This window comes from Oncorhynchus mykiss, chromosome 6, assembly GCF_057628025.1.
Source record: "Oncorhynchus mykiss isolate SJ-2025 chromosome 6, ASM5762802v1, whole genome shotgun sequence".
Taxonomy (NCBI): domain Eukaryota; kingdom Metazoa; phylum Chordata; class Actinopteri; order Salmoniformes; family Salmonidae; genus Oncorhynchus; species Oncorhynchus mykiss.
Window position 1 is genome coordinate 28,527,491 of NC_143027.1, and position 26,635 is coordinate 28,554,125.

General features: G+C 41.1%; 1 protein-coding gene across 6 annotated transcripts; it reads right to left on the bottom strand.

The window, feature by feature from the left end:
- Positions 1–146: 146 nt before the first annotated feature.
- Positions 147–23,040, bottom strand: LOC110525665 (inositol polyphosphate-5-phosphatase A). 6 transcript variants are annotated; one of them, XR_016496604.1, is made up of 16 exons: positions 22,292–22,998; positions 16,101–16,142; positions 15,654–15,754; positions 15,249–15,336; positions 8,645–8,708; positions 7,916–8,019; positions 7,618–7,670; positions 5,046–5,227; positions 4,821–4,905; positions 4,581–4,676; positions 4,408–4,482; positions 4,081–4,154; positions 3,885–3,996; positions 3,697–3,765; positions 3,508–3,565; positions 147–2,733 (listed from the first exon to the last, which is right to left on the bottom strand). XR_016496604.1 is itself a non-coding variant. In XM_021605998.3 (16 exons), the coding sequence occupies exons 1-15, from the start codon at positions 22,349–22,351 to the stop codon at positions 3,524–3,526; spliced, it is 1,185 nt and encodes a 394-aa protein (XP_021461673.2). In that variant the 5' UTR covers positions 22,352–23,028; the 3' UTR covers positions 147–2,737; positions 3,508–3,523. The 6 variants fall into 6 exon arrangements, 4 of the variants coding, with proteins under 4 accessions (XP_021461673.2, XP_021461674.2, XP_090093615.1 ...); XR_016496603.1 differs by having other exon boundaries at positions 147–2,737; XM_021605998.3 differs by having other exon boundaries at positions 147–2,737; positions 5,108–5,227; positions 22,292–23,028.
- Positions 23,041–26,635: the final 3,595 nt, after the last annotated feature.

The window sequence follows — 26,635 nt, forward strand, 5'->3', positions numbered from 1 at the left end:
AAAAGGTACCCACTGGGCACAGAAGTTAATTCAACATATATTACACGTTGGTTTAACATAATTTCATTGAAATGACGTAGAAACAGAGTTGATTCAACCAGTGTGTCCAGCAGGTAGAATCTCATTAAGGGAGAATAATACGGTAATGTAATTGCAGTGGTCAACATTTATTTACAAAACTGGAAGCATTACATGAATGTAGTGTTTTTTTGTGTTCAACCAGAAAATTTGACAAACAGCATTAGTCCACTCCATCTAACAATACTACTGGCCTCATGTTGAACTCTAAACCAAGAGCAATCCATGGAGGGCATTACAATATGTTGACAATACCATGAATCAACTAGTATATGTATATTATTATTGAGTGGGCCTTGCACTTTCCACGCAGACCCATACATTATTGATTGTAAACTAATTAAGGACATTTGACAGGGTCCAGATTACAAGGATAATCTATCTATACATTTGAACTAATGAATCCTTGTCATATCAGTCTATAATTACTTCACAGCAGATTGAATGTCAGTCAATCAACACATACTACAGAGGAAGATTGATGACAAATTATGCATTTTCTACCTTAAAATAAGAGTACAACATTTGAATAACTTCATTAATAGGCATTGAACATTTAAGTGCATTCTGAATATTTGATACAACTATTAATCAATAAGAAATCCATGATTATATTTTAAATGTCTTTGAAATAGTCCTTATCAAAGCAAAATGATGCAAACTAGCCACCCATTTCATACAAAACAGAACATGGACAATGAACAAAGATCTGAAGAGGTTGCTACAGCACAAATAAACATAAAACATAGAAAAATAGATATACTCAATAAAATAACTGCAACCAAAATAATACGTAGGTGTCAAGCTTCAAATTGTTCAAACTTCGCCTGCGTGAACGTGTGCATGGATGTGCATGTGTGTGCGTATGTGTGAAGGTGGTATCAAACATCCATTCCAGACACATCCACAATCAAATTAAAGAGTGGGATGGTAAACAAGTTATTGTTTGGTAAAACAGTCAAACTGATCACAGTAACTGAAACAGTCCAGAAGATGCTGCCTTGTAAAACAATGGATGCATTATTAAAAACAGAATAACATTGTGTCAGGTCCCCTGAACAAGAGAAATCTCTATTAGCACACTCTTCAATTCTCTAAAAACAAATGAAAACATATTTATGAATCTCTTAGGAGCTACTTTAAATGACCCAGTCATAGTTTGTGGAATAAAGCACTTCATGGTAACAAGAATGTAACTACCTACTGTACCACCGGCAATACGCATCAGAAAGGAAAATAGACTACATAAATCATGATGTCCTTATAAATACTTATAAGTATTTATGTGCTGATATTGTCTGAATGTGGAACATTTCCATTTAATTGAATATTCACAGAAGCTGACACAACATTTAGCCACCCATGTCTGCTCTGATGTCCGATAGAGTAGACTAACCTTACAGTTGAACCATATGGTTGTACATTACATAGGCCCACCCCATAATATGTCAACGTACAAGCCACCAGAGAGTATACCCAGCAGAGTGTGGTAGCAGGCAGGCAGAGCTGTGATCATCAGTATTCAGCAGCATGTAGATGTTAGACTTTAGAGGCTGAGGGAATCCAAGGCAGAGGTCTGATGGGAAAGGAAGGCGCATTTCCACATTTCATACTGACCTTATGGGCTCCCAGCCTGAATCTGGCCCACTGGTCTTTTACATCATTTTATTGATTTAAGCTGAGTTTATAACACCATTGAGATAGTAGGTTAGGAAAAATGACCTCAGCGTGGCATTAGGGGGCAAATGGAGCGTTTTGTTGGAGTTCACTGTTCCAAGGATGAGCTGGGATAGTATGTACATACTGGTGAAATGTATATTTCCAACAAAAGACTGCACAACATAATAATGCACAGAGAAATGTACACTACTGCTCTGTTCTGACAAACATGCTGACGGTGCATTGAAATACTGTAGCAGCTTTTGTTTAATGTGTTTGTGAGTGTTTGCTTTTAGCATGCTTATGTTGATGGTAAACAGTTAAAACAGTCAGACAATAAATAAGGAAAATAAAAGACTACTAACATACAAATTAAAAGCATGCATGAATATTCCAGAAGGAATGAAGGTCAATACTTAATTATAAACCCTTGACACTTTAAAACCATTTAACCAGCTGAAGTCAGGGTATTTACTTGGCAGAGCCAGAGTGTGTATATGTGTGTGTCCTCACATGTCTCCTTCCTCCCATTGGGTGAGAGCTGGTCCCTCCCTGACAAGACCATGGCCTAAACATCAGCAGTCCCACGGTCACATAGTCGATTGTCTTTACATTGGTCCTATTCCATCCAGCAATCCTATTCCAACGATCCATCACTGAAGAGAGGACTCCCAGAAAATACCCTGTCCCGATGTACATTTTGGGGTATGGATGGCGAGACGTATGGCCAAGCACAGGACAAGGCAAATTGTCTGTCAAAAAAATCCATAATGCTGATGATCAAATCTGTGATGATGTCACCCAAGTCATGGCAATCAATAACTTGGAGTGAGAGGAGAATAGAATGAGAGACTTGGTTGGGTGAAAACTGACTGAATTGCATGCACTTCGGTGAGAGGCTGGGTGCCGTGACTTGGTAGGAGCTGCTCTGTTTATCCTCTGGTACAGCTAGCGGAGTGGGAGTGTGTGATGGTGATGACCAATGTTGGATAGACACTGGCTTAGATAATGGGAGAAAATATAATACTCTCTTTACCATAAACACAGGGAAAACATACAGCAACATCTAGAAATCATCTAGAAATTGTTTCAATGTGTAAATTAATGATATCAGATTGCTAAAGGAGTTCCTAAAAAACAAAAGAAGATACAAGTCCAAATTGGGTGAAATCCTGCTGGATTCATAGACGGAACCAGGATAGCCATGGCAGACCAGAGAATCACATATTATATGCTTTGGTATGCTGTCCCCTCATTGAAAAGCTAATTGACAGCTGTAAGTCCTTCTGAACCATGGCTTGTATCACTGTTAGAACCTTCTGAAGAGGAATCCTCTTTAAGGAGAAAACCATCAAATGAAAAAGTCATAGAAATGGCAGCAAAACAAAATCACAGCCGTGAAAATGCCAATGCACTGCCCTGCACAATGAATGTCTCTCTGGGCGGCAATCTGTCTGGTAATGAATGAAAAGAGGGCCCACATTGGGCTTAGTGTAGCCACACACAGCGACAGTGGAGAGGATTCTATAGACATAGATGGCCCAGCTACATTATGGACAAAGGATGCAGTTTGTCCACAGAGGCACTTCATCTTAGTTCATATCCCAACAGCACTCCACTGGGCCAGCCTGGTCTATGGCTCTCTGGAGAATAAGGCCCGGGAGCTGGACAAGATTACGGCCTGTGATCGCTATTTCAGAGACCCCCTGGATATAATCCTGTAAACCTACAGAACATACACTACACACTCACTAGCACATATACTCTTACCACAGAGGGATCCTTGTCAATGGCCATTTGTCTTCAGTGCAAAGGACAAGAAAACAGGCTGGGGAAAAAGGAAGAATACACAATGGTTCATCAGTTAAGTCCTGTTTATCAAGGGCCATTTTCAAGAGCAGACATGTTACATTTTTATGTATGTATGTATGTATGTATGTATGTATGTATAAAGGTTACTTTGTGGTCGCCCATGCAGACATTAGGGCCCAGTATGTTGTAAACCACACTGCTCTCTCCCTCATCCCTCTGAAATGAAACACATTTTTTTTTTTCAATAGGCCTACAGAAAGTGCCTCCATGGTAAATAAATAAATGAATCAACTAGTCAGTAAGTGTGGATGGCAGAGCGTTGCCAGCTTACTCACCCTGTGGATGATGTCTTGGGCAGTGTGAGACATGAGGATACGGTCGCACCAGGAGGGGCAGCGAGTGTTCATGTACTGGGTGGGTTTAGTGTAGTCTTCACTGTAGGGGTAACTGACAGAGACAGACAACATGGCATCTTCAGGTAGTAGTAATAGTGACAGTAATAGTAACAGGGCTGTCAGGGATGAGGCTTACCTGGGTGGAAACAGGATTTCTTCCTCGGCAATGACATCTTGAAAGGCTGCAATCTCCTTGTCATATTTCAAAATCTGAGCGATATAGAAGGATTAACAATTACTGGAGGACCCAAAACATGTAGTAATCTGCAAACCATAAACATATGCATAATGTGAAAATTCAATTTCCCGTCAGGAAGTCCAGCATCCAATTGCAGACGGAGGTGTTCAGTCCCTGGCTCCTTCGCTTAGTTATGATTGTTGTCAAGTCAGTGAGCAGTAGATCATGATATTAATATGGGTGGGGTGTAAATGAGTTGATGTGTACAGTAGATAATGTTCTCACCGCTCTGCCGTTGTCCTCTCTGAACACTGCCTGGTGCAGGTAGGCAAACAACTTGGTCTCAATATGGAGAAGAATCTTGAGATGAAGGAATTGGGGATACAGTAAACGTCTGAATCTGAATAACAACAAGGAGGCAGTAAGGATGGAAGACGTGGATGGATGGGGAGGCTCACCTTGTGGTCATTGTCCTTTTCCTCACAGATTATTTTCTCCACCTCATTACTGCTGTCCTTCTTCACTGTCTGCACCTCTGCTGAAGTGGACAAGTTCTAGAACACACACAAACACACCACACACAAACACACCACACACAGTTAGTTTTTTTTTTTAAGTCAACAGTCAGCTGACCATTAGTAAGGTTTCCTGATTTTCTGATTCTAATTAAATTCTTGAGGAAGTGTGTCATATAATACCTGGACCAGGCTAAGGGTGTCCAGGCGGAAGTTGAAATCCCCAAACAGGAAGAAGGGGAGTGGAGTGTAGCTGGTCTCTGATATCCTGGAAGGAAATGACACGGGTATGAGTCAAATGTTTAAGCCTATAAATTGAGTCCTCTATTTTAAAATGATTGTAAACACAGATCTACATACACTTGCAAACCAACTATTTTCTTTATCTAGATTCCCAAGTGGGCTTACAGTATATCTCTCAAGTAGGTGCACTTGAGTTGTTCTTCAAAGCTGAGAATGGGCAGGCTAACCTATTGATGACATATCTGAGGGCCTTCTGGCGGTTGGCTGAGTAGATGGAGGGACTGGCATTACAGGCAATGAGGTTGGAGGCATCATGGAAAAGGTGTACGTTGACTAGGTCCAGACCCCTGCAGAGAGCACACACACACAAAATGAGAATTGGCAGACATATCTATGAAAAAATGAAGCATTGGGAAGATATTTGTCCTCCTATTTGATTTAGAAGCGTGTCTGTGTGTGTGCTGTTCAGTGATGCCAGTTATGAAGAGTTTAGTTATTAGTGAGGGCACTTGAGGTAATGCTAGTCCACAAACAAACACATTAGTCTTCTGTGCCGAGCATTCACTCCTTTTCTGCTGCTGCCACCTGAAAACAATGAATGTGCATCCAACAGGCGGGCTATGTTGACTCACAGGGTGACCTTGTAGCACTCTGCCCATAGACTCCTTTTGTCTAAGAACTGGTGGTAGTGACACAGGAGAGTAAGCAGTAACTATTGTGCAGAGGAAACAGAGGGTGTTTGCTGAGCTTCAGCTTTAACCACTGCATTCATTGAGTAACGGGATGACAGCCGGCTCTCTATCTATTAATGAGCTGTGACAGTAGACAGTAGAGTACGTAGAGTCGAGAAGAGTAGAGCAGTAGGTCAGTAGACTAGAGCAGGGGTTCCCAAACTTTTTGCTTCGTGACCAATCAATTGAGGCTTCTTTTGAGTCGTGACCCACCGTGAGGGTTGAGCGGTGAAAAAACATACACAGACAAAAAAAAAAAAAAAGAATATCATCTTGTTTGAGGAGAAAATTGTGCAGTTTTACAACTACTTTCCTGAAATTCTACACATTTTGCCATGGCTAATGCTGTGTTCTTATGCTTAAGCATTAAAACAAAATCAATGGGGGCCTGATTGTCTAGCTTTTATTTTGTTGATGTAAGTTCTCAAAGATTATAGGCTATTATTTTTAAATACACTGCATTCGGAAAGTATTCAAACCCCTTGACTTTTTCCATATTTTGTTACGTTACAGCCTTATTTTAAAATTGATAAAATAGTTGTTTCCCCTCATCATTTACACACAATACCCCATTAAAAAAATTGAAATATCACATTTAAATAAGTATTCAGACCCTTTACTCAGTACTTTGTTGAAGAACATTTCTCAAGTTCTTGGTTGCAGATCCTCTCAAGTTCTGTCAGGTTGGATGGGGGACATCGCTGCACAGCTATTTTCAGGTCTCTCCAGAGATGTTTGATCAGGTTCAAGACCAGGCTCTGGATGGGCCACTCAAGGACATTCAGAACCCTGTCCAGAAGCCACTCCTGTGTTGTCTTGGCTATGTACTTAGGGTTGTTGTCTTGTTGGAAGGTGAACCTTCACCCCAGTCTGAGGTCTTGAGTGCTCTGGAGCATGTTTTCATCAAGGATCTCTCTGTACTTTGCTCCGTTCATCTTTCCCTCAATCCTGACTAGTCTCCCAGTTCCTGCTGCTGAAAAGGCACCATGCTTCACAGGTTTCCTCTGGACGTGACACTTGGCAATCATCAGACTAGAGAATCTTGTATCTCATGGTCTGAGAGCCTTTAGGTGCCCTTTGGCAAACTCCAAGCACACTGTCATATGCCTTTTACTGAGGAGTGGCTTCGGTCTGGCCACTCTACTACAAACGCCTAATTGGTGGAGTGCTGCAGAGATCATTGTCCTTCTGTAAGGTTCTCCCATCTCCAGAGAGGAAATCCCTGACCAAGGCCCTTCTCCCCCAATTGCTCCGTTTGTCCAGGAAGCTAACTATAGGAAGAGTCTTGGTGATTCTATACTTATCTCATTTAAGAATGATGGAGGCCACTGTGTTCTTGGGGACCTTCAATGCTGCAGACATTTTTTGGTACCCTTCCCCAGATCTGTGGCTCGACACAATCCTGTCTCTATTGACAATTCCGTCGACCTCTTTGCTTAGTTTTTTTTCTGACATGCATTGTAAAATGTGGGACCTTATATAGACAGTGGTGTGCCTTTACAAATCATGTCCAATCAATTCAATTTACCACAGGTAGACTCCAATCAAGTTGTAGAAACATCTCAAGGGTGATCAATGTAAACAGGATGCACCTGAGCTCAATTTCAGGTCTCACAGCAAAGGGTCTGAATACTTATGTACATTTGTTTTTTCTGTTTTTTATTTGTAATAAATTAGCTACATTTCTAAAAACCTGTTTTCTCTGTCATTATTGGGTATTGTGTGTAGACTGATGAGGATTATTTTATTTAATCCATTTTAGAATAAGGCTGTAATGTAACAAAATGTGGAAAAAGTCAAGGGGTCTGAATATTTTGTGAATGCACTGTATATAGGTCCTTTATCTTTTCTACATACTTTCTATTTGGTTTAAGTCATTTAAGTTCACAAGGAAAGCGTTTTTCCATTCTGAACATTATGTAAAAAATGTAATATATATAAATTCTATGCACAAAAAAATGTCAACCCGACCCACCGTTTGGGAACCACTAGACTAGAGTACGTACTGGTTGTGAATGATCCACCGGGTCCTCATGAAGCCCTTCCTAGACCATTTGAACTGCAAAACACATCACAAACAAAAATGTATACAGATGAATGTTTTGTATGTTAAATGTTCACCAAATACTGTACCACCATTTAGCTAACTAATTGGAGGGCCATGCTGGTAATTATTGATTATTCCATACAATTTGTCTCATATCCCTGTCAGATAGACCCCTTTATCCCCTACTCACATATTTGTTCCAACACCTCCTGGGTCACCCTGAACATCCCACCCCACCCCACCCTACACACACTCACATCGGGCCAGAAATTCTTCGGGAATTTTTCTTTCTCCATTGTGGTTACCCCATCCAGGGATCCCACATACTTGTTTTGTCCAGACACTGCTTTAAAATCTTTAACTGTGAGGGGGAGAGAGGTAGGAAGGGTAAAAGAGTGAGAAAACATGCAAACACCAATCAATAAAGTGATGTTAAGCTGATCACAGCAGCATACGTGACCAGAGGATCTATAATAAGGCCATTAGGCATTGTTTGGTCGCTGTGCACCAATCTGACTGGCGACACAGAACATGGCAGGCCTGGGATTTTTATGGCTTTTCCATAAGCCTTTTCTTAAGATATTTGTCATGCCTAACGTGACTGGACTATGCAACAAGAAAATAACACATCCCATTTTCAATTCAGATTCCCTGATATGTTTAGCCAGAAGAGGTGGCCATCACACTGCAGTGTTTAAAAGATGTTCAGACTTGTTATCAAAATACACAGATGGGAATCTCCAGACTGACATACCAAATTGCTCTTACCTCCTAAACTGTTTTGTGCCAAACTCTATATTATAATAATGATACATTACAAAGGGCCAAGTTTGCACACCAGGACTGATACAGATGTTCTGAAATTATCGCCACGTGCAGGGCCCGAATGGAAGTGATAAATCATAAAGTGATAACAAAATGTCATTCATCTTTTGTTATTCAAAGTCAATAGTGACTTGATATAGATATGATTGTACTGTTCTTACCATTAAAATCATATTGGTAGATGTTTTTCAATGACTTGTGGATGAAGTACATGCTTCCCAGGGCCTGTAAGGACAAGGAATACAATACAAGCTCCTTTAAACAATTGCTGAGAATGTCAGTTTGCTGCAGTGATGATAAAGTATAGAGAATTTATCAAGTTCTCTCATGTTCCAATATTGCATTCTTCCAGAAATACAGTTGAAGTCATCTCTAGACACAACGCGTCTCCTTCCTGAGCAGTATGGCGGCTGCATGGTCTCATTGTGTTTATCCTTTTGTACTATTGTTTGTACAGATGAACATGGTATTTGGAAATTGCTCCCAAGGATGAACCAGACTTATGGAGGTCTACAATTTGTTTTCTGAGGTCTTGGCTGATTTCTTTTGATTTTCCCATGATGTCAAGCAAAGATGCACTGAGTTTGAAGGTAGGCCTTGAAATACATCCACAGGTACACCTCCAATTGACTGAAATGATGTCAGTTAGCCTATCAGACGCTTCTAAAGACATGACATCGTTTTCTGGAATTTTCTAAGCTGTTTAAAGGCAGTCAACTTGGTGTATGTAAACTTCTGACCCACTGGAATTGTGATATAGTGAAATATAAGTGAAATAATCTGTCTGTAAACAATTGTTGGAAAAATTACTTGTGTCATGCACAAAGTAATGTCCTAAACGACTTGCCAAAACTATAGTTTGTTAACAAGAAATTAGTGGAGTGGTTGAAAAACGAGTTTTAATGACTCCAACCTAAGTGTATGTAAACTTCCAACTTCAACTGTACCTTGCACAGACTTCCCTCAAAGTTTGTTTCGGTTTAAAATATCAACGTCATCAATTCTTGCGAAACAGCTTGACTAACTGCAACATGCTCATGCGACATTCTTGGGCATGCTGGTCCGATATAGCACATTTAGGCTTCACTGGAAACCTTCGGTCATAATGACTTAAAGAAACAACTTAATTTCTGATTCATCAAGGAGTATCATGCAACATGATCTGATTCCATAATATTTACATCATTATCATCTTCAGTAGTTCTAGTCTCCTTTCACACACAGCCACACACCTACCCAGTATCTCAAACCTTCCCTCTTTCAAGCAATTATATTATGCTCAACTCACTCTTGTCCACAGAAACACATAGCTTTACTGCAATAACATGTACACAGTACACAATCAAACGTGCACCCACCCACACGCACACTTTAGCACCCAATCATCCCGATGTGACCATTTTTAATGTACTAACTGCCTGCTCTGAATAATCATGCCTTCTGAGTTCAATAAAGACAGAAAATTAAAACAATTGAAAATGTATTAAGCAGTAGGGCTGCCGCGCCGGCTGCGGGCCGAAGAAAAATTTGCCGGCACCCAGAGGGTCTCGGGCGTGATTAGGGTTGCTAAGTGTCGGAAACTTTCCGGTAAATTTCAGGAATTTTCCCGGAAATTTTCCATGGGAAGTTAAGCCTTGGAATTTGGGGAATTTTGCTTAAATTTAACAAAAAAGTTTTGTGGGATACACAATTCTAGGTCTTGTGGCATATTTTGGCATATTTTGGTTAAACTATCCCCAATTCAATGGAATTGAATCATCACATGCGCAGATGATTCTCCAGATCTTGCACACTACTACACTGTGAGCCAAGGACTACATGCTTTCTGTTAAGTTTTGATTACAATATTGGGTGGGGTGAATATATTTTTTTGTCAACTAGTAAATAGTAGCCTACAGCAAAGTGTGTTTAAATCATTTCTAAATTGTTAACCATTTCTGCTAGTTAGTTTTTGCTACCATGTGTATTTTAGCTTGATTGAGCCTGCTAACTGAGGAGTGTTAGTTCAACTGTTGCCATGTTTCATTTTAAAACACTTATATTACAAAGGAGTTGTTTAATCTAGCTGCTTAACTATATATCTGCACATGGAATTGTATTTGGAGTTTTTTTTTTTTTTTACAATGTTTTCCCCTAATCTTTACAGGAAAATGCCACGGCACTATCTGATGTGTGGAAACATTTCACTGCAGCTAATGTAGAAGGAAAAGCTGTGTACATTTGCAAATACTGTGCCAAATCATATGTGAAGAATGCAACAAAGATGCAGAATTATCTAGCCAAGTGCATAAAGTTACCTCAGTGCTCACAACAAGCAACCTCTGACAAAAGTCCCTCTACTTGTATTTGAGGTGAAGGAACGTAGTCAGAGAAATGCTGATGAATGTCTTGCTCAAGTGTATGCAACTGGTTCACCTCTGATGCTCACAGGAAATGTGTATTGGAAGAGATTTCTGAATGTTCTTTGCCCAGCATACACCCCTTCCAACCAGATATACTTATACCTATTTGCTGGATGCAGAGTTCAACAAAGTTCAAGTGAAGGTCAAGCAAACCATAGAGAAAGCAGACTGTATTGCAATCATCTCTGATTGGTGGTCGAATGTTCGTGGGCAAGGAATAATTAACTAAATCATCTGCACCCCTCAACCAGTATTCTACAAGAGCACAGACACAAGGGACAACAGACACACCGGTCTCTACATTGCAGATGAGCTGAAGGCAGTCATGAATGACCTTGAACCACAGAAAGTATTTGCACTGGTGACAGACAATGCAGCGAACATGAAGGCTGCTTGGTCTAAAGTGGAGGAGTCCTATCCTCACATCACACCCATTGGCTGTGCTGCTCATGCATTGAATCTGCTCCTCAAGGACATCATAGCACTGAAAACAATGGACACACTCTACAAGAGAGCCAAGGAAATTGTTAGGTATTCAAAGGGTCATTAAGTTATAGCAGCAATCTACCTCACCAAGCAAAGTGAGAAGAATAAGAGCACCACATTGAAGCTGCCCAGCAACACCCGTTGGGGTGGTGTTGTCATCATGTTTGACAGTCTCCTGGAGGGGAAGGAGTATCTCCAAGAAGTGGTCATATCACAGTCTGCCGATATGGACAGCCTCATCAAGAGGATCCTCCTGGATGATGTATTTTGGGAGAGGGTGGCAAACACCCTGAAACCTATAGCAGTAGCCATTGGACGGATTGAGGGAGACAATGCCATCCTGTCTGATGTTCAGACGCCGCTTGCAGATGTAAGAGAAGAAATCCATACTGCCCTGCCCACTTCACTGTTACTCCAAGCAGAGAACTGCAGTTCTGAAACATCAAAAAGCGTGAAGACTTCTGCCTGAAGCCAATACACGCCACAGCGTACATGTTGGACCCCAAGTATGCTGGCAAGAGTATCCTGTCTGGTGCAGAGATCAACATGGCCTATGGTGTCATCACTACCGTGTCTCGCCTCCTTGGCCTGGATGAGGGCAAGGTTCTTGGCAGTCTGGTGAAGTACACTTCCAAGCAAGGGCTTTGGGAATGAGATGCAATATGGCAGTCGTGCCAACATTTCTCATCAGCCACCTGGTGGAAGGGACTTTGTGGATCTGAGGCTCTTTCCCCTGATTCCTCCATCATCCTCCAAATCCTACTAACATCAGCCGCCTCAGAGCTCAACTGGTCCAAAGCTTTAGTTTCTAGACTATCATTTTACAGATGTATTTTGAAAACACTTTTGGGAGATGCGATGGATCATTGGAGATCATTCAATATTCCCTTTTTGTTTTGTTCAGGGAAATCATCCCGTGTGAATAGTCAACTCATTTAATTAAAGTCCAATTCGTAACTAAATTGTTTTGTTTTATTTATATTGGAAGGATTCAATCATTTGCAATTATGTCTACTTATGATAAGGTAAAGGATTTATGTTTCTGTCTCCATATGATATGGTAAATATATCCAATGCAAAAAACATCTATATTTAAATCGTATTAATATTTGCATATATTTCCCATATATTCCCACAGAAAGTTTCCACCTCTAAATATTCCCCAAAACGTGCAACCCTAGGTGTGACGGGCCGCTCTATACCCCTCGGGCATGAGAGATCGCTCCCTGAAGATACCATTCATCTTCACAGCCAGAGCGATCCTCATTTAATGGGATGGAGCTGTCCCTATTACGACCAGTCAGGGTGACCAACGATTAGGGACAGACCTGTCCAAGTTGGAGAAGGAGGGGACGGGGGTTAGAGGAGGTTCGGACTAAAGTGACGGTTTTGCAAGTTAAATCTAACATCGGCTGACTTCAGCTGAATCGCTAACCTGAGTTATAGCAGTTATTAAATCAAATCGAATGCATTAGTTTGAAAGAAAACATGGTAGGCAGGTTTGTGTGTTTACCAACTAATAAACATTGTCTAATGTCTATATAGTGATGTTACCAATAGCAATTACATTTTGGGGGGATATTCTTAAAACTGTAAAACTATTTTATGACTGTAGAAGTCTGCTGTGACTTTGTTTTTTTTAAAACACACACAGAAAGGTTCTCCTCCACATACTCTGCCAAGGACCCATCTTCATCAATCAGGTTTGTGCACAGTTTAATAAAAAACGATTGACTTACAAGTGATTTTTTATCAAAACACCATTTATACAGGCAATGCATGCATGACTGCCCCCCTCCTCACAGCCCCTCTGAACATAGACCCCCCCCCCCCTCCCTCTGACCAGGGAGCTGCTGATCCACAGCCGAGGGGAAACAAATTGAAAATCAATGCTGGTGGCACAGGCAAAATGAGAATGTGGCATTGGGGGCTGCAGCCCTCTTAGGGCAGGTGGGGGGGGGGGGCACAGACAACCAAGCACAGGGGAAACGTAGTCCCAGATGTCCGCCACTCCCCTCAGCCCTTATTTATTGTTTACAAATGGGCTGGGATCAATAGTTTTAATCTAGAGTTACATTTATTGACTTTGGCCTGTCTCCCCACACCTGGACATTGACTTTCCCCTCCACTTCACACACCTCCGAGTGTAGACAGATCCATTGACCCCACTGTCATGGCTCCAGTGTTGGGGTCTAGCTTGGGTGGGTTTAATCCTGTGAAACTCTGCACATGATGGGGATGGACCCTCCCAAGATTGGATTTAAGCAACAACTAGACCTGTGTGTTGTGTTGACCAGCCCATTTATGAACCAGGCTCGATATGACATGGCTCATTTAGAACTAAGGTGGCTCAGAACAAGCAACACTGGAAACAGTCTTTATTCCAGGTACAGAGGCCATTAGAGGGGAGGCTGAAGATGGAGCTGGTCTGGACAGGTGTGGAGATTGAGACACTGTCCAGGACCCAGACAGCCTCCTGACAACTCTATAATGATAGTTTAGCGCTGCACAGACACACAGCCGTATATATTGTAGTCACATAAAGAGAGAGTTGGGGGGCCAGAGGATAGATGAGGATATAAGACTAGCGGAGAGCCAAGAGCAAGTGTATAAACCAGCCTTTAAACACATCACCTCTGTCCGTACTCACACTTTATAACTTTCAGAGTGTACTGTACATTATACTCTCTGAGATACCCCTCACACATTGTCATGTTGTAATTAACTACATGGGAGGATACAAGTGTCCTTTCACAGGTGAAACAAACTCAGCACGTAACCTAAAGTCTTACCCTGTGACATTCACACTGAGGTCAAACTAATATCACCCTAGTTCCAACGGTCAAATTTACTATGATCTCCTAAGTCAATGATACATCTGAACTGTCCAGTGGGTTAGGGTCTACCATGCACTTCATTCATGTTGTAGGAGTTTGGTCCTCCTTTGTACTGTACTATTGAGAAAAGCGTGTCACAACATGGATACATGCACTTTGTCAGGCCAAATTGTTTGCTACCCTGTCTTTGTGATGAAACAATAATTTAAAGCCTCACCCTATGATCATGTTAAACACATTGTATTGGGTATACTTAAATGTCATATTATTTCAATAAAACCAAAAAGCATTAGACCATAACTTGTACAGAATGGATGTCCTCCTGAACATAGCATTTTGCATTGGAAAGCAGAACATGTAAATGTATCATGTGTATGTACAGTACCATGTATTTGTAATGTTCTATTATGCTATATTTACCAAAGAATCCCTGTTTCTCAGTCTAAAAATACCCAACATAGCATTGATGAGAAGCCCTGGCCCTCAATAAAGCTCTAGCGTGGAGCAGGGCCCCACCTTGTGGTCACATTGCTGTCTAAAAAAAGTGGGGTCTGCGGAGGTACTGCAGGGTCCATGGCCAGATCTCAAAATATGAATGCACTTATAAATGTTCTCTCTGATGCCAAGTGCGGGAGCTTTAATATTTCCTAAGGCCCGAAACTTGATTAGTTCAACCATGCACTGCGGAAATCATAGTAAAACTGCAAGAAATTATATTTGTAATCGCACTCTAAAGTAGGAGTTGTGTTCTGATATTATGAGGGGGTCCCTGATGAATTTGCTATCATAAAAGGGGTCGCCTATGCAAAACATTTTGTGAATCCCTGCTGTAGGCGATACACTAGGTATTCTAAAGGCAAAGACACCAATGGTAACCCTCGTAAGGGCTTTCACAACATGTTATTGCTTTACCTAAGCCTCCTGTACATCAAGCTCCACTATATCGATGTTATTGACTGAGCTAGTGTAACCAGACATGGTGGTTATAGTCTTTCAATTCAACTTCTGTCAGTTGACCAGTGCAGTCCTGTAGTACTCACCGTGAAGCTGTCCACGTTCTTAAAGTGGTTGTCCACATAGATGCAGACCCTGTCAAAGTCCCTCATTTCCTCACTGGACTCAATGTTCCTAAAGCCCAGAAGAGGATAAACTGAACAACTGAAAGTCTGAAACACTGAAGTAACTGTCTCTAACACTGTACACTTGTATTTGGACCCTCTCTTATATAGATAATGGCAGTTGATGTCCTGAGGTTATGATAACATTATACAGTCTTTGACACAGATTTCATGACCACAGCTAAAAACCATTCTACCACATTACCTGCCAGATGAATCATGAAGTTATACTGTATCTGTTGGTCATAAAACTGTAAGGAGTCTGGGCAGCATTTGTGGATACTTTTGAAAGTGTCCCATTGAGAGTTTGGCACAGTGATGTCTTACCAGAAGAAGTTCTCCGCATGGCCCATATTGACCATGTAGTCTTTGCCTCCAACCTCCTGGAAGTGCAGGGCGATGAAGCGTGGTTTGTGACTCTGGACAGTCTGTGACAAGACATAGACATCAGGCAAGCCATTAAACTACCACAACCATGTGCCATAATGGTGGTCAAATGTGGGGCATCCTAGTGAATTCTAATGTCAAGTAAATGTTATTTCTTAAGATGACATACAACTTTGGAATTTGACTGTGTAATGTGTTGGCTAAATGGTGGAATGTGTCTTCTTCACCTCTTTGGGAATGGAGACAGTATCTAATCGATTTATAAGTCCACCATCCAGGAGGGTTCATGGTTCAGTCTCAACATGAGAGGATGGCTTAAGGTGTTTGCATGTCAACAGTAAAATGTGAGAATCCATAGTGGACACCTGAGAGGGATCCCAAACTCACCCCAAATAATTCTCGAAGCCAGTCACTCTCAATCTCACCCACCTGTGGGTTGAAAAAAAGAAAAGAAAAAAAAAACAGTTCACACATGGTTTCTACCAAAAATAATAACCGAACAGTTGAGATATTGAAAACAAACGGCATAAACAGAATGGTTTAAATGAGATCCTAGGGTGCTATCTTGTCAACCCAGGTTTACCAATCAACCCTGCCAGGCACCTTTCCTATACACTGACCAAAGGCCATGTTTAATTATATATTAGCACTTGACAGTGGAAGATATAAAACATGCATGAGGTAGGCAGGCGGATAAGCACAACATGACAGTCTTGTCAAATGTTTTGTTGGGATATACAGTAAGATTTACACAGATAAACACCCACACACCAACAGGTACAATTATATGTTAAACGCTTAACCTATGCAATTAAAAAACAAATGTCCCTCTGGAACGGTTGTAATATGTTTATTACATAAGTGGCATAAAGAATCAGACTCTAAACTGTAACATTATTAGCAAGCCTGCCTGTTGATGTATATACACTGTAACAATGTGAGATTGAATTAACATGTATCCTTCCATTTTGTTTAATGTCTGTTCTTCATCTAAATATTTCCAGGGAACCTCTGTGAGCTACTAAGTATCCAGAGTACAGTGTGTGTTTGTGTTTCCCCCAGTGCCCGGCCAGAATACAGACTGTGCTGTATTCTCCAGGGCCAGCCGGATGCAGGCCAATCTGCCAGAGCTGTAGCAACACAGCAGTGGCTTTGCATAGTGCATTTGCATGGCCAAATGACTGCTGCTGCCCACCATGCCCGGCTGCCCAGGCACCATGGCCTGACGGGAGAGCAGCTCATCCATAATACAGGTGTCTGACTGAAGAAACCCAACTGCATGTGTCCTGTCTTTTCCCAATTAATCTTATCCATAAAAAAGCATGATTACGCCTAAAACAGATGCTGAGATGCCATTTTATTTGCAAAGGTTTTTATTGAAGGGCTTAGTGTCTGAAATATTGAATTACAGTGCCATTCCTTTCAGTTTCTTAGGGTGCAAGCAGACAAAGTTGCGTGAAAGTTGCTTTGGGTAACTCCATCCTAAGGCACCCTTGTACAGTGCCTTGCAAAAGTATTCGACCCCCTTGAACTTTGCGACCTTTTGCCACATTTCAGGCTTCAAACATAAAGATATAAAACTGTATTTTGTGAAGAATCAACAACAAGTGGGACACAATCATGAAGTGGAACGACATTTATTGGATATTTCAAACTCTTTTAACAAATCAAAAACTGAAAAATTGGCTGTGCAAAATTATTCAGCCCCCTTAAGTTAATACTTTGTAGCGCCACCTTTTGCTGCGATTACAGCTGTAAGTCGCTTGGGGTATGTCTCTATCAGTTTTGCACATCGAGAGACTGACATTTTTCTCCCATTCCTCCTTGCAAAACAGCTCGAGCTCAGTGAGGTTGGATGGAGAGCATTTGTGAACAGCAGTTTTCAGTTCTTTCCACAGATTCTCGATTGGATTCAGGTCTGGACTTTGACTTGGCCATTCTAACACCTGGATATGTTTATTTTTGAACCATTCCATTGTAGATTTTGCTTTATGTTTTGGATCATTGTCTTGTTGGAAGACAAATCTCTGTCCCAGTCTCAGGTCTTTTGCAGACTCCATCAGGTTTTCTTCCAGAATGGTCCTGTATTTGGCTCCATCCATCTTCCCATCAATTTTAACCATCTTCCCTGTCCCTGCTGAAGAAAAGCAGGCCCAAACCATGATGCTGCCACCACCATGTTTGACAGTGGGGATGGTGTGTTCAGCTGTGTTGCTTTTACGCCAAACATAACGTTTTGCATTGTTGCCAAAAAGTTCAATTTTGGTTTCATCTGACCAGAGCACCTTCTTCCACATGTTTGGTGTGTCTCCCAGGTGGCTTGTGGCAAACTTTAAACGACACTTTTATGGATATCTTTAAGAAATGGCTTTCTTCTTGCCACTCTTCCATAAAGGCCAGATTTGTGCAATTTACGACTGATTGTTGTCCTATGGACAGAGTCTCCCACCTCAGCTGTAGATCTCTGCAGTTCATCCAGAGTGATCATGGGCCTCTTGGCTGCATCTCTGATCAGTCTTCTCCTTGTATGAGCTGAAAGTTTAGAGGGACGGCCAGGTCTTGGTAGATTTGCAGTGGTCTGATACTCCTTCTATTTCAATATTATCGCTTGCACAGTGCTCCTTGGGATGTTTAAAGCTTGGGAAATATTTTTGTATCCAAATCCGGCTTTAAACTTCTTCACAACAGTATCTCGGACCTGCCTGGTGTGTTCCTTGTTCTTCATGATGCTCTCTGGGCTTTTAACGGACCTCTGAGACTATCACAGTGCAGGTGCATTTATACGGAGACTTGATTACACACAGGTGGATTGTATTTATCATCATTAGTCATTTAGGTCAACATTGGATCATTCAGAGATCCTCACTGAACTTCTGGAGAGACTTTGCTGCACTGAAAGTACAGAATAATAGCAGAGAGAATGATATATTTCAGATTTTATTTCTTTCATCACATTCCTAGTGGGTCAGAAGTTTACTTACACTCAATTAGCATTTGGTAGCATTGCCTTTAAATTGATTAACTTGGGTCAAACGTTTTGGTAGCCTTCCAAAAGCTTCCCACAATAAGTTGGGTGAATTTTGGCCCCTTCCTCCTGACAGAGCTGGTGTAACTGAGTCAGGTTTGTAGGCTGCCTCAAGCCATTTTGCCACAACTTTGGAAGAATACTTTGGGTCATTGTCCATTTGGAAGACCCATTTGCGACCAAGCTTTAACTTCCTGGCTGACGTCTTGAGATGTTGCTTCAATATATCCACATAATTTTCCTGCCTCATGATGCAATCTATTTTGTGAAGTGCCCCACCCTCCTGCAGCAAAGCACCCCATAACATGACGCTGCCACCCCCGTGCTTCACAGTTGGGATGGTGTTCTTCGGCTTGCAAGCCTCCCCCTTTTTCCTCCAAACATAACGATGGTCATTATGGCCAAACAGTTCTATTTTTGTTTCATCAGACCAGAGGACATTTCTCCAAAAAGTACGATCTTTGTCCCCATGTGCAGTTGCAAACCGTAGTCTGGCTTTTTTATGGCGGTTTTGGAGCAGTGGCTTCTTCCTTGCTGAGCGGCCTTTCAGGTTATGTCGATATTGGACTTGTTTTACTGTGGATATAGATACGTTTGTACCCGTTTCCTCCAGCATCTTCACAATGTCCTTTGCTGTTGTTCTGGGATTGATTTGCACTTTTCGCACCAAAGCACGTTCATCTCTAGGAGACACACCACGTCTCCTTCCTGAGCGGTATGGCGGCTGCGTGGTCTCATGGTGTTTATCCTTTTGTACTATTGTTTGTATAGATGAAAGTGGTACATTCAGGCATTTGGAAATTGCTCCCAAGGATGAACCAGACTTGTGGAGGTCTACGATTTGTTTTCTGAGGTATTGGCTGATTTCTTTTGATTTTCCCATGATGTCAAGCAAAGAGGCACTGAGTTTGAAGGCAGGCCTTGAAATACATCCACAGGTACACCTCCAATTGACTCAAATTATATCAATTAGCCTATCAGAAGCTTCTAAAGCCATGACATAATTTTCTGACATTTTCCAAGCTGTTTAAAAGGCACAGTCAACTTAGTGTATGTAAACTTCTGACCCACTGGAATTGTGATACAGTGAATTATAAGTGAAATAATCTGTCAGAAAACAATTGTTGGAAAAATGACTTGTGTCATGCACAAAGTAGATGTCCTAACCGACTTGCCAAAACTATAGTTTGTTAACAAGACATTTGTGGAGTGGTTGAAAAACTAGTTTTAATGACTCCAACCTAAGTGTATGTAAACTTCAGACTTAAACTGTATATACTGTATTCTATACTATTCTACTGTATATTGGTCTATGTCACTCTGACATTGCTGGTCTATATATTTATATATTCTTAATTCAATTCCTTACTTAGATGTGTGTGTATTGGGTATATGTTGTGAAGTTGTTAGACATTACTTGTTAGATATTGCTGCACTGTCATAACTAGAAGCACAAGCATTTCACTACACCACAATAACATCTGACCAATAAAATTAGATTTGATTTTATCTTGAAGTATAGCCTTTTAATAAAAAAACCTGGATTTCCATCTTTCTTGTGTAAATATGCCTACAAGATTACTAGTCTCTAGTGAGACTAAAGGCCATAAAATGTGAGGCATAACCTTTTCTCCATGTTTGGAAGGGTTTGTTTAAACGTATTAGGCGGCCATATAAGAAAATCATGAAGAAACCCCTGGGAAGATAATCATCTGTTTACAGATCTCTTGAACCCACAATGGGATCTGACATGTTTTCAACTGGGCCAGATAGGGCAACCGGAAACATGGTCCTGAGCCAAATTTCCATTAGTGTAACCCCCCTCCCCCTCAGTCACAATGACAGCTAAGCCCCGATTTCCCAGACACCACAGTACAAAACTAATGCACTGGTGTTTGCATTTCTCATCACATCACAACCACTTAAAGTAGGTCTACTCATATGTTATTGATTTCGTCCTGTTATTACCACATACACAAATTACTATATCAAGGCAACCGTCTCCATGATCTCAACTCACAATACTTGCCTCTTCAAATATTTTACCAGATTTCATGGAAAATGACAATTAGTTGAAAGAAAACAAGCTGACTTGTATTTTGTGCAAACGTTTCAGCCTCACAGCCAGACAAGGACTTCCTCGGAATGAAATGAAATAAGTAAATGCACAATGTTGTCTAGGGCCATGAGGTAATTGCTTTAGGTAGCCAGCAGATCCAACAAGCATTCCTGTGTAGATTAACACACCATGGAGCAGGCGCGAGATGTAGCTCGGAAAACGTATCTCAATCCAGGGATGACAAATGCATTCCAAAATGCCTGCTGTGGCTTCTGCTACCTAGCATGAGGACCAAAAGGCCAGTTTCCTGGAAAAACTACCAGTTGTTTAATCTTCAACTGGAATCATGGGACAATTCTGAGTACAACGCATTTCTGATCCATGGATTGAGGTACATTTTCCAAGCCATATCTTGTGCTGGCTCTGCTGTAATTGAATCTACACTGGAACCCTGTCCGACCATGTAAACAAGCGGGCCAGCCCCAGGACCGAGTTTGGGAAACCCTGCTTTAGGCTACTGTGCATAATGTGAGTTTTTATTGTGCAGCCTATTTAAAATTACACCCAAATATGGACAATTCCATGCTGACCATGAGCATGGCCTATTTCAGTCATCATGTGTAAAATACTTATGTAGTAAGGCCTACTGTGGTACCAGCATTGTATTGATATATGTTGTTAACCCGTAGTAACTAATAACAGGTGTTAGGCCCACAGTATTGAAACAATATAGGCATACACATCAAATTGCCAACAATGTAGCCTAGGCTACAAATGATGTCAAATCACTTGTTTCTGCAGTAGCCGAGCGGGAGCTCAGTGAATGATAAAAAGTTGCGCACTGCACTTTCGCGGCAATAACTTCAAACGTGTTGTTGATGCACGCCATCAATTTCCTGTTTGATTTGAACTGGGACCCGTTGTTGCTTGATAGGTAGATAGATTCCCTCCGCGAATCTGTCAATATGATGTGAGAACACGCACGCGCATCAAAAATCATGCCGCAACAGCTCACGATAAATACGGGGTGAGTATAACTATAGACAGAGGACTTTCAGTTGTATAGGCCCATCGAAGTGAAAACAATGTGTCGTTAGAAGCCACAATAACATTAAACAATTTACTTCAAAGTTTGAGAAGAAAGCATTTAGGCTACAGAAATCATGGTTGTCATGATTACATTTAATAGTCTAAAGAAGTAGCTTAATGTAAAAAAATATATATTATTTTATAGGGTCTATAATAATCTAATTAAATATTGGATTGCGTGCCCGATGCCAGCCTGTGGGAGTTGAACTGGTCTCTCTCTATTCGAATGTAGTTAACTACAATGTTACAGGTAGTAGAGTTTGGTCTTGCAACGGTTCTGGTGTTCTCTGGCAGGTGTAGTAACTGCTTACATAGGAATCTCGCTGTTCCACTTGGACATTTTGAATCACCATTCAACGTGACTTAAAATAGGATATCGTTAGGTGAAATGGTGTTAATACTTACATTGTCGAATAATGACCCAACATTTGCGGTGACAAGTAGAACGTCAGTGTACGTTTCCATGATTACGATCGAATTCCAGAAATAGTCTGCAGGAAGAACTCTTGTACACGCGATGGTAAAATGTTGTACGTGTGTTAGCTACAAACAGTTTACTGATTATGGTGGTGTATTGTATAGGTCGCTATTATCTGCCTTTAAGGAGTCGGTTGTATAATTAATTAATCCTGATCATTTATTTCTGCTCTTCTCTTGCCCGCTTTTTGTTGATGGCTGGTGTCGTTCGCTGTCTTGATTCTGTATCCTTGGGAAGGAGTTATCTCCCATGTCTGCTAAGAAATGGCAGAGCAGGCAGGAAATGATTTGTATATCTCTTCATGGTAACTGGACTAGGTTCTTAACCGATTTAAACCTGGAACGGTGCATGTGCTGCTTGCGCCAGAACAGTTCGTCCTGCCCCGCGCGACCAGATCTTGTTGTCAATGTTGTGTCATGAACTCCGGAGCTCCTCCCACGGCGCTCAGTTTCTTTTATACTGGTATTTATATTTGACAAATAAGCCTACCTTTTACTATGAAAAACCACAGACGCCTAATCCAGACCTAAAAACATCCAAACACCGAAATATATAGGCTAGTAGCGTTTATATACAAGCTATGGCTAGTGTAGCCAACTAGATGTTATACCTTCTAATTATAGCCCACGTCTGTGACTCGTCTGAGACTGGGCGGAATGATTATGAATGGTTGGGCCTGCCAAATACCAGATATTAGGCTACTTCACAAATAATAAAAAAATAAAAATAAAAAAAACACGTAGCCTATTCATTTATATAGATTGTGTATCGTGTTCAATCTGTTATTGTCAGTGGGCTGGCAACAGTTTGCTCTACGCAAAATGTTCAAAGACCACAAGATAAAAGACCAAGCACAGTTCTGATTAACTACTCCATCAAGCTCTGACACTGCTGTTGTAAAACATAACTGGTTGACTCATTTGGAAACAAAAGAGCAGAGCTGTGTGATTTAATTGGATTGACCCCATCACACCATCCTTTATTCGTAACCTGCACCATTTGGATGTGTGCCCACCACTGTCTGTCACCATGCTTGACAAGATAGAAATATGTTTGTTTTACACTTATGCTATGATCTTTGAGCAGACACTACATTGACAGTGCTGCACTAGAACATCCACATTTTTAGTGATACACTGATATTGTGAAGATCATAATTCTGACTCCACATTCAGCTTTTCACTGACCTCACAGCCTACTCTGTTACTTGATAACAGGACAAACTACAGACCACTTATTATGGTGAGCTGTTGAACAATCAGGTCAGACCTTATTTTATAGTAAAGATGCAATTTAACTGTAAAAATGTAATACCTTTCAATGACACAGTCATGATGTTTTCACTTGTGTCAAACAAATTACTTCAAACAGTAGGTTATCTTCACACATTCATCCAAAATAATTCCAGCATCCCAACAGCCACTTCAAGTGGCTGAAACTATCTCACCAGAGAAAGCATCTGAGCGAGCGAAACAGCAAACTTCTGTCTCACTACATATATGTAGCCAATGTATCGTTGCTGTGCTAGACAGTATCGGAAACATGGGCTACATATACAGAGGGTATAGAAAGTCTCCACCCCCTTTCAAAGTGTTCACCTTCTGCTGCCTTACAGCCAGAAATGAAAACACATCAAATCAAACTTTTTTCAGCTTTATTTACACACAGTAACCCATAATATCTAGTGAATTATTTTACAGTTTGTTTTAAAACTTCGTATTAAAACAGTAAAATACCCTATTTGGATAAGTGAACACCCCCCTGAGTTAATACTTGTTGGAACCACCTTTTGCTTGAATTACAGACATGCAATATTGGCCCATTCTTCCTTGCAGAATTGTTCAAGCTCAGTCAAATTGCATGTTGACAGCTCATGGACTGCACTCTTCAAGTCATTCCACAGATTCTCAATGAGATTTAGGTCGGGGCCCGAACTAGGCCACTCAAGGACATTCACCTTCTTGTCCGTCAGCCACTGTTTGGTTGCTTTGGCGGTGTGCTTTGGGTCCTTGTCATGTTGAAACGAGAACCATTTTAAAATTCCTTGTAGAGGGCTGCAGGTTCTCCTTAAGAATATGTCAGTATTTTGCACTGTCCATTTTCCATTCTATCCTGACAAGTGCTCCAGTCCCTGCTGAAGAGAAACACCCCCACAACAGGATGCTGCCACCGCTGTGCTTTACTGTAGGAATTGTGTTCTTTGACTGGAAAGATGTATTGGGTTTTTGCCAGACATATCGTTTTGCGTTCACGCCAAAAAGTTACATTTTGTTCTCATCTGACCACAGCACCTTTTTGCCACTTAGCCTCAGAATTTACAATGTGCTTTTTGGCAAAGCTCAAATGAGACTTGAAGTGGCTTTTTTTGAGGAGTGTTTTTTTTCTTACCACCCTCACATAGAGGCCAGATTTGTGGAGAGCTTGTGATATTGTTGTCACATGAACACATTGACCAGTCTTTGCCATAAAGGCCTGAAGCTCCTTCATTTCAGTCATCAAAAGGTGAACATTTTGAAAGGGGGTGGTGACTTTCTGTACCCACTGTACATGTCCTCTGCCCCGATGACGATGGCAGTATTATCAGCAGCACCGTTCTTTTTACTAAATGCATTAGGTCATTTTTCTGTTAAAATTAAATATACATTTATCATTACTTGTTTCTACTGTTATGAGAAAAACTTGGATTATATTAATATTACTATGAAATAAATAAATAATTGATCTATTATGAATTATTATTCAGCTGTATGGATTCATTTACTTTTTGGGGGCCTTTTGTGTCAACAATGTGGCCTCATTAACCTGGGTACAGCGGCCAGGCAAAACCCTCCTCCCTCCCCATTTCCTTTGCAACGTTGAAGCTTCTTGCATATTTAGCTGCTGCTGAGATATTAGGAAAAAATTACTAGTATATTTTTATTATGCCCAGTTTCCATGATGATGCAAGGTCTGAGACAATTGCCTCTTCTGCCTAATGATATGCCCGCCACTGTCCTTACCATGTAATTTGCTTACAAGGGGGGTTGCATTATTTTGGTCTTGAACTAGCCTCGGTCTGAATCTGCATAGAAAGAGTAAAGATAGTTCCGAGCAAAGCACAGAAAGGGGGCAGAGGCCCAGGATCCTTAATAGTGCTTGTCGCGAGTTGCTAAACCATGTCATGGTTTACACAACCAACCTTTGAGGTTTGCACACTGCTTCCTATTGCTCCTCTGCATATTGTGTGCTTTGTCCAGCCGTGTCAATAAATCCATTTGAAGCCTGGCAGAGCATTATGTTGCCCTGTCCATCAGCAGTGTAAACAAAGCCACCTAAAAGGGAAATTCCCCCTGAAAGGCTACTGAGGCAGTTCCTCACTGTTGGGATGCAGGCTGGGTACTCAGTAAAATCACTGGCAATAATTTACCCTGGCAGAAAGGAGTCCTGGCTGGACAACATGTCCCTGAGTGCATGGTCAGATATTGGATTGATATAGAATATATCACCCTCAAAAGGAAGGTTAATTAACAGTAGGTAGGCACTCTTCCCGCAGTGGACAACTGGGCACAGAATATTGTTCAGTAAGCCAAGGATTAGCACAACCCTATCAACCATTCAGATTCCCACAAAAAAAAGTATTTATTCAACCCAATCAACCATTATTAAAGCAGCACAGCCTCACCCGGCCAGCAGGCCCAATGCTGGCAAAGTTTCATAATGGAATGCCAACTTCATGGTTTGAATGCTGATGGAATGCTGCTTCTTAGGGGTTCCAGATGTCACAAAGGCCACTCTTTTCAACATGCCTATCAAGGTGTGTTTTCATGTAACACATGATTGCCAACTGGACTGCATTATCTCCTTCCTGCTTAGAAAGGAAGACACGGATCATGGATGAAGACCACACACAAAAGGGGACTTGGCTCCCGGAGTATTAGACATGTTCTGGAAAGGGTCTCGTTGAACATACTGTATGAAGGAACACCAAATATCCCATCAATAACACACCAAGCAAAAGTGGTGAAGTAGCCAACAAAATATTGAAAGGAACCTGGTACAGGATAAAAGGTAAGGTCAACTAAGCAACAACTGGCAACCGTCCTTACCTGAATACAAGCTTCATGCTTTGAATGCTGATGGAATCCTTCTTCTTATGAGTTCCAGAGGTCACAAAGGCCACTCTTTTCAACAAGCCAAGTGTGTTTTGTATACTAATGAGGAGTACTGAAAAGAATGGCTAGCATTGACAGAGCTCTTAGCATCTAATTTTACATCAATGAAACTTGCACAAC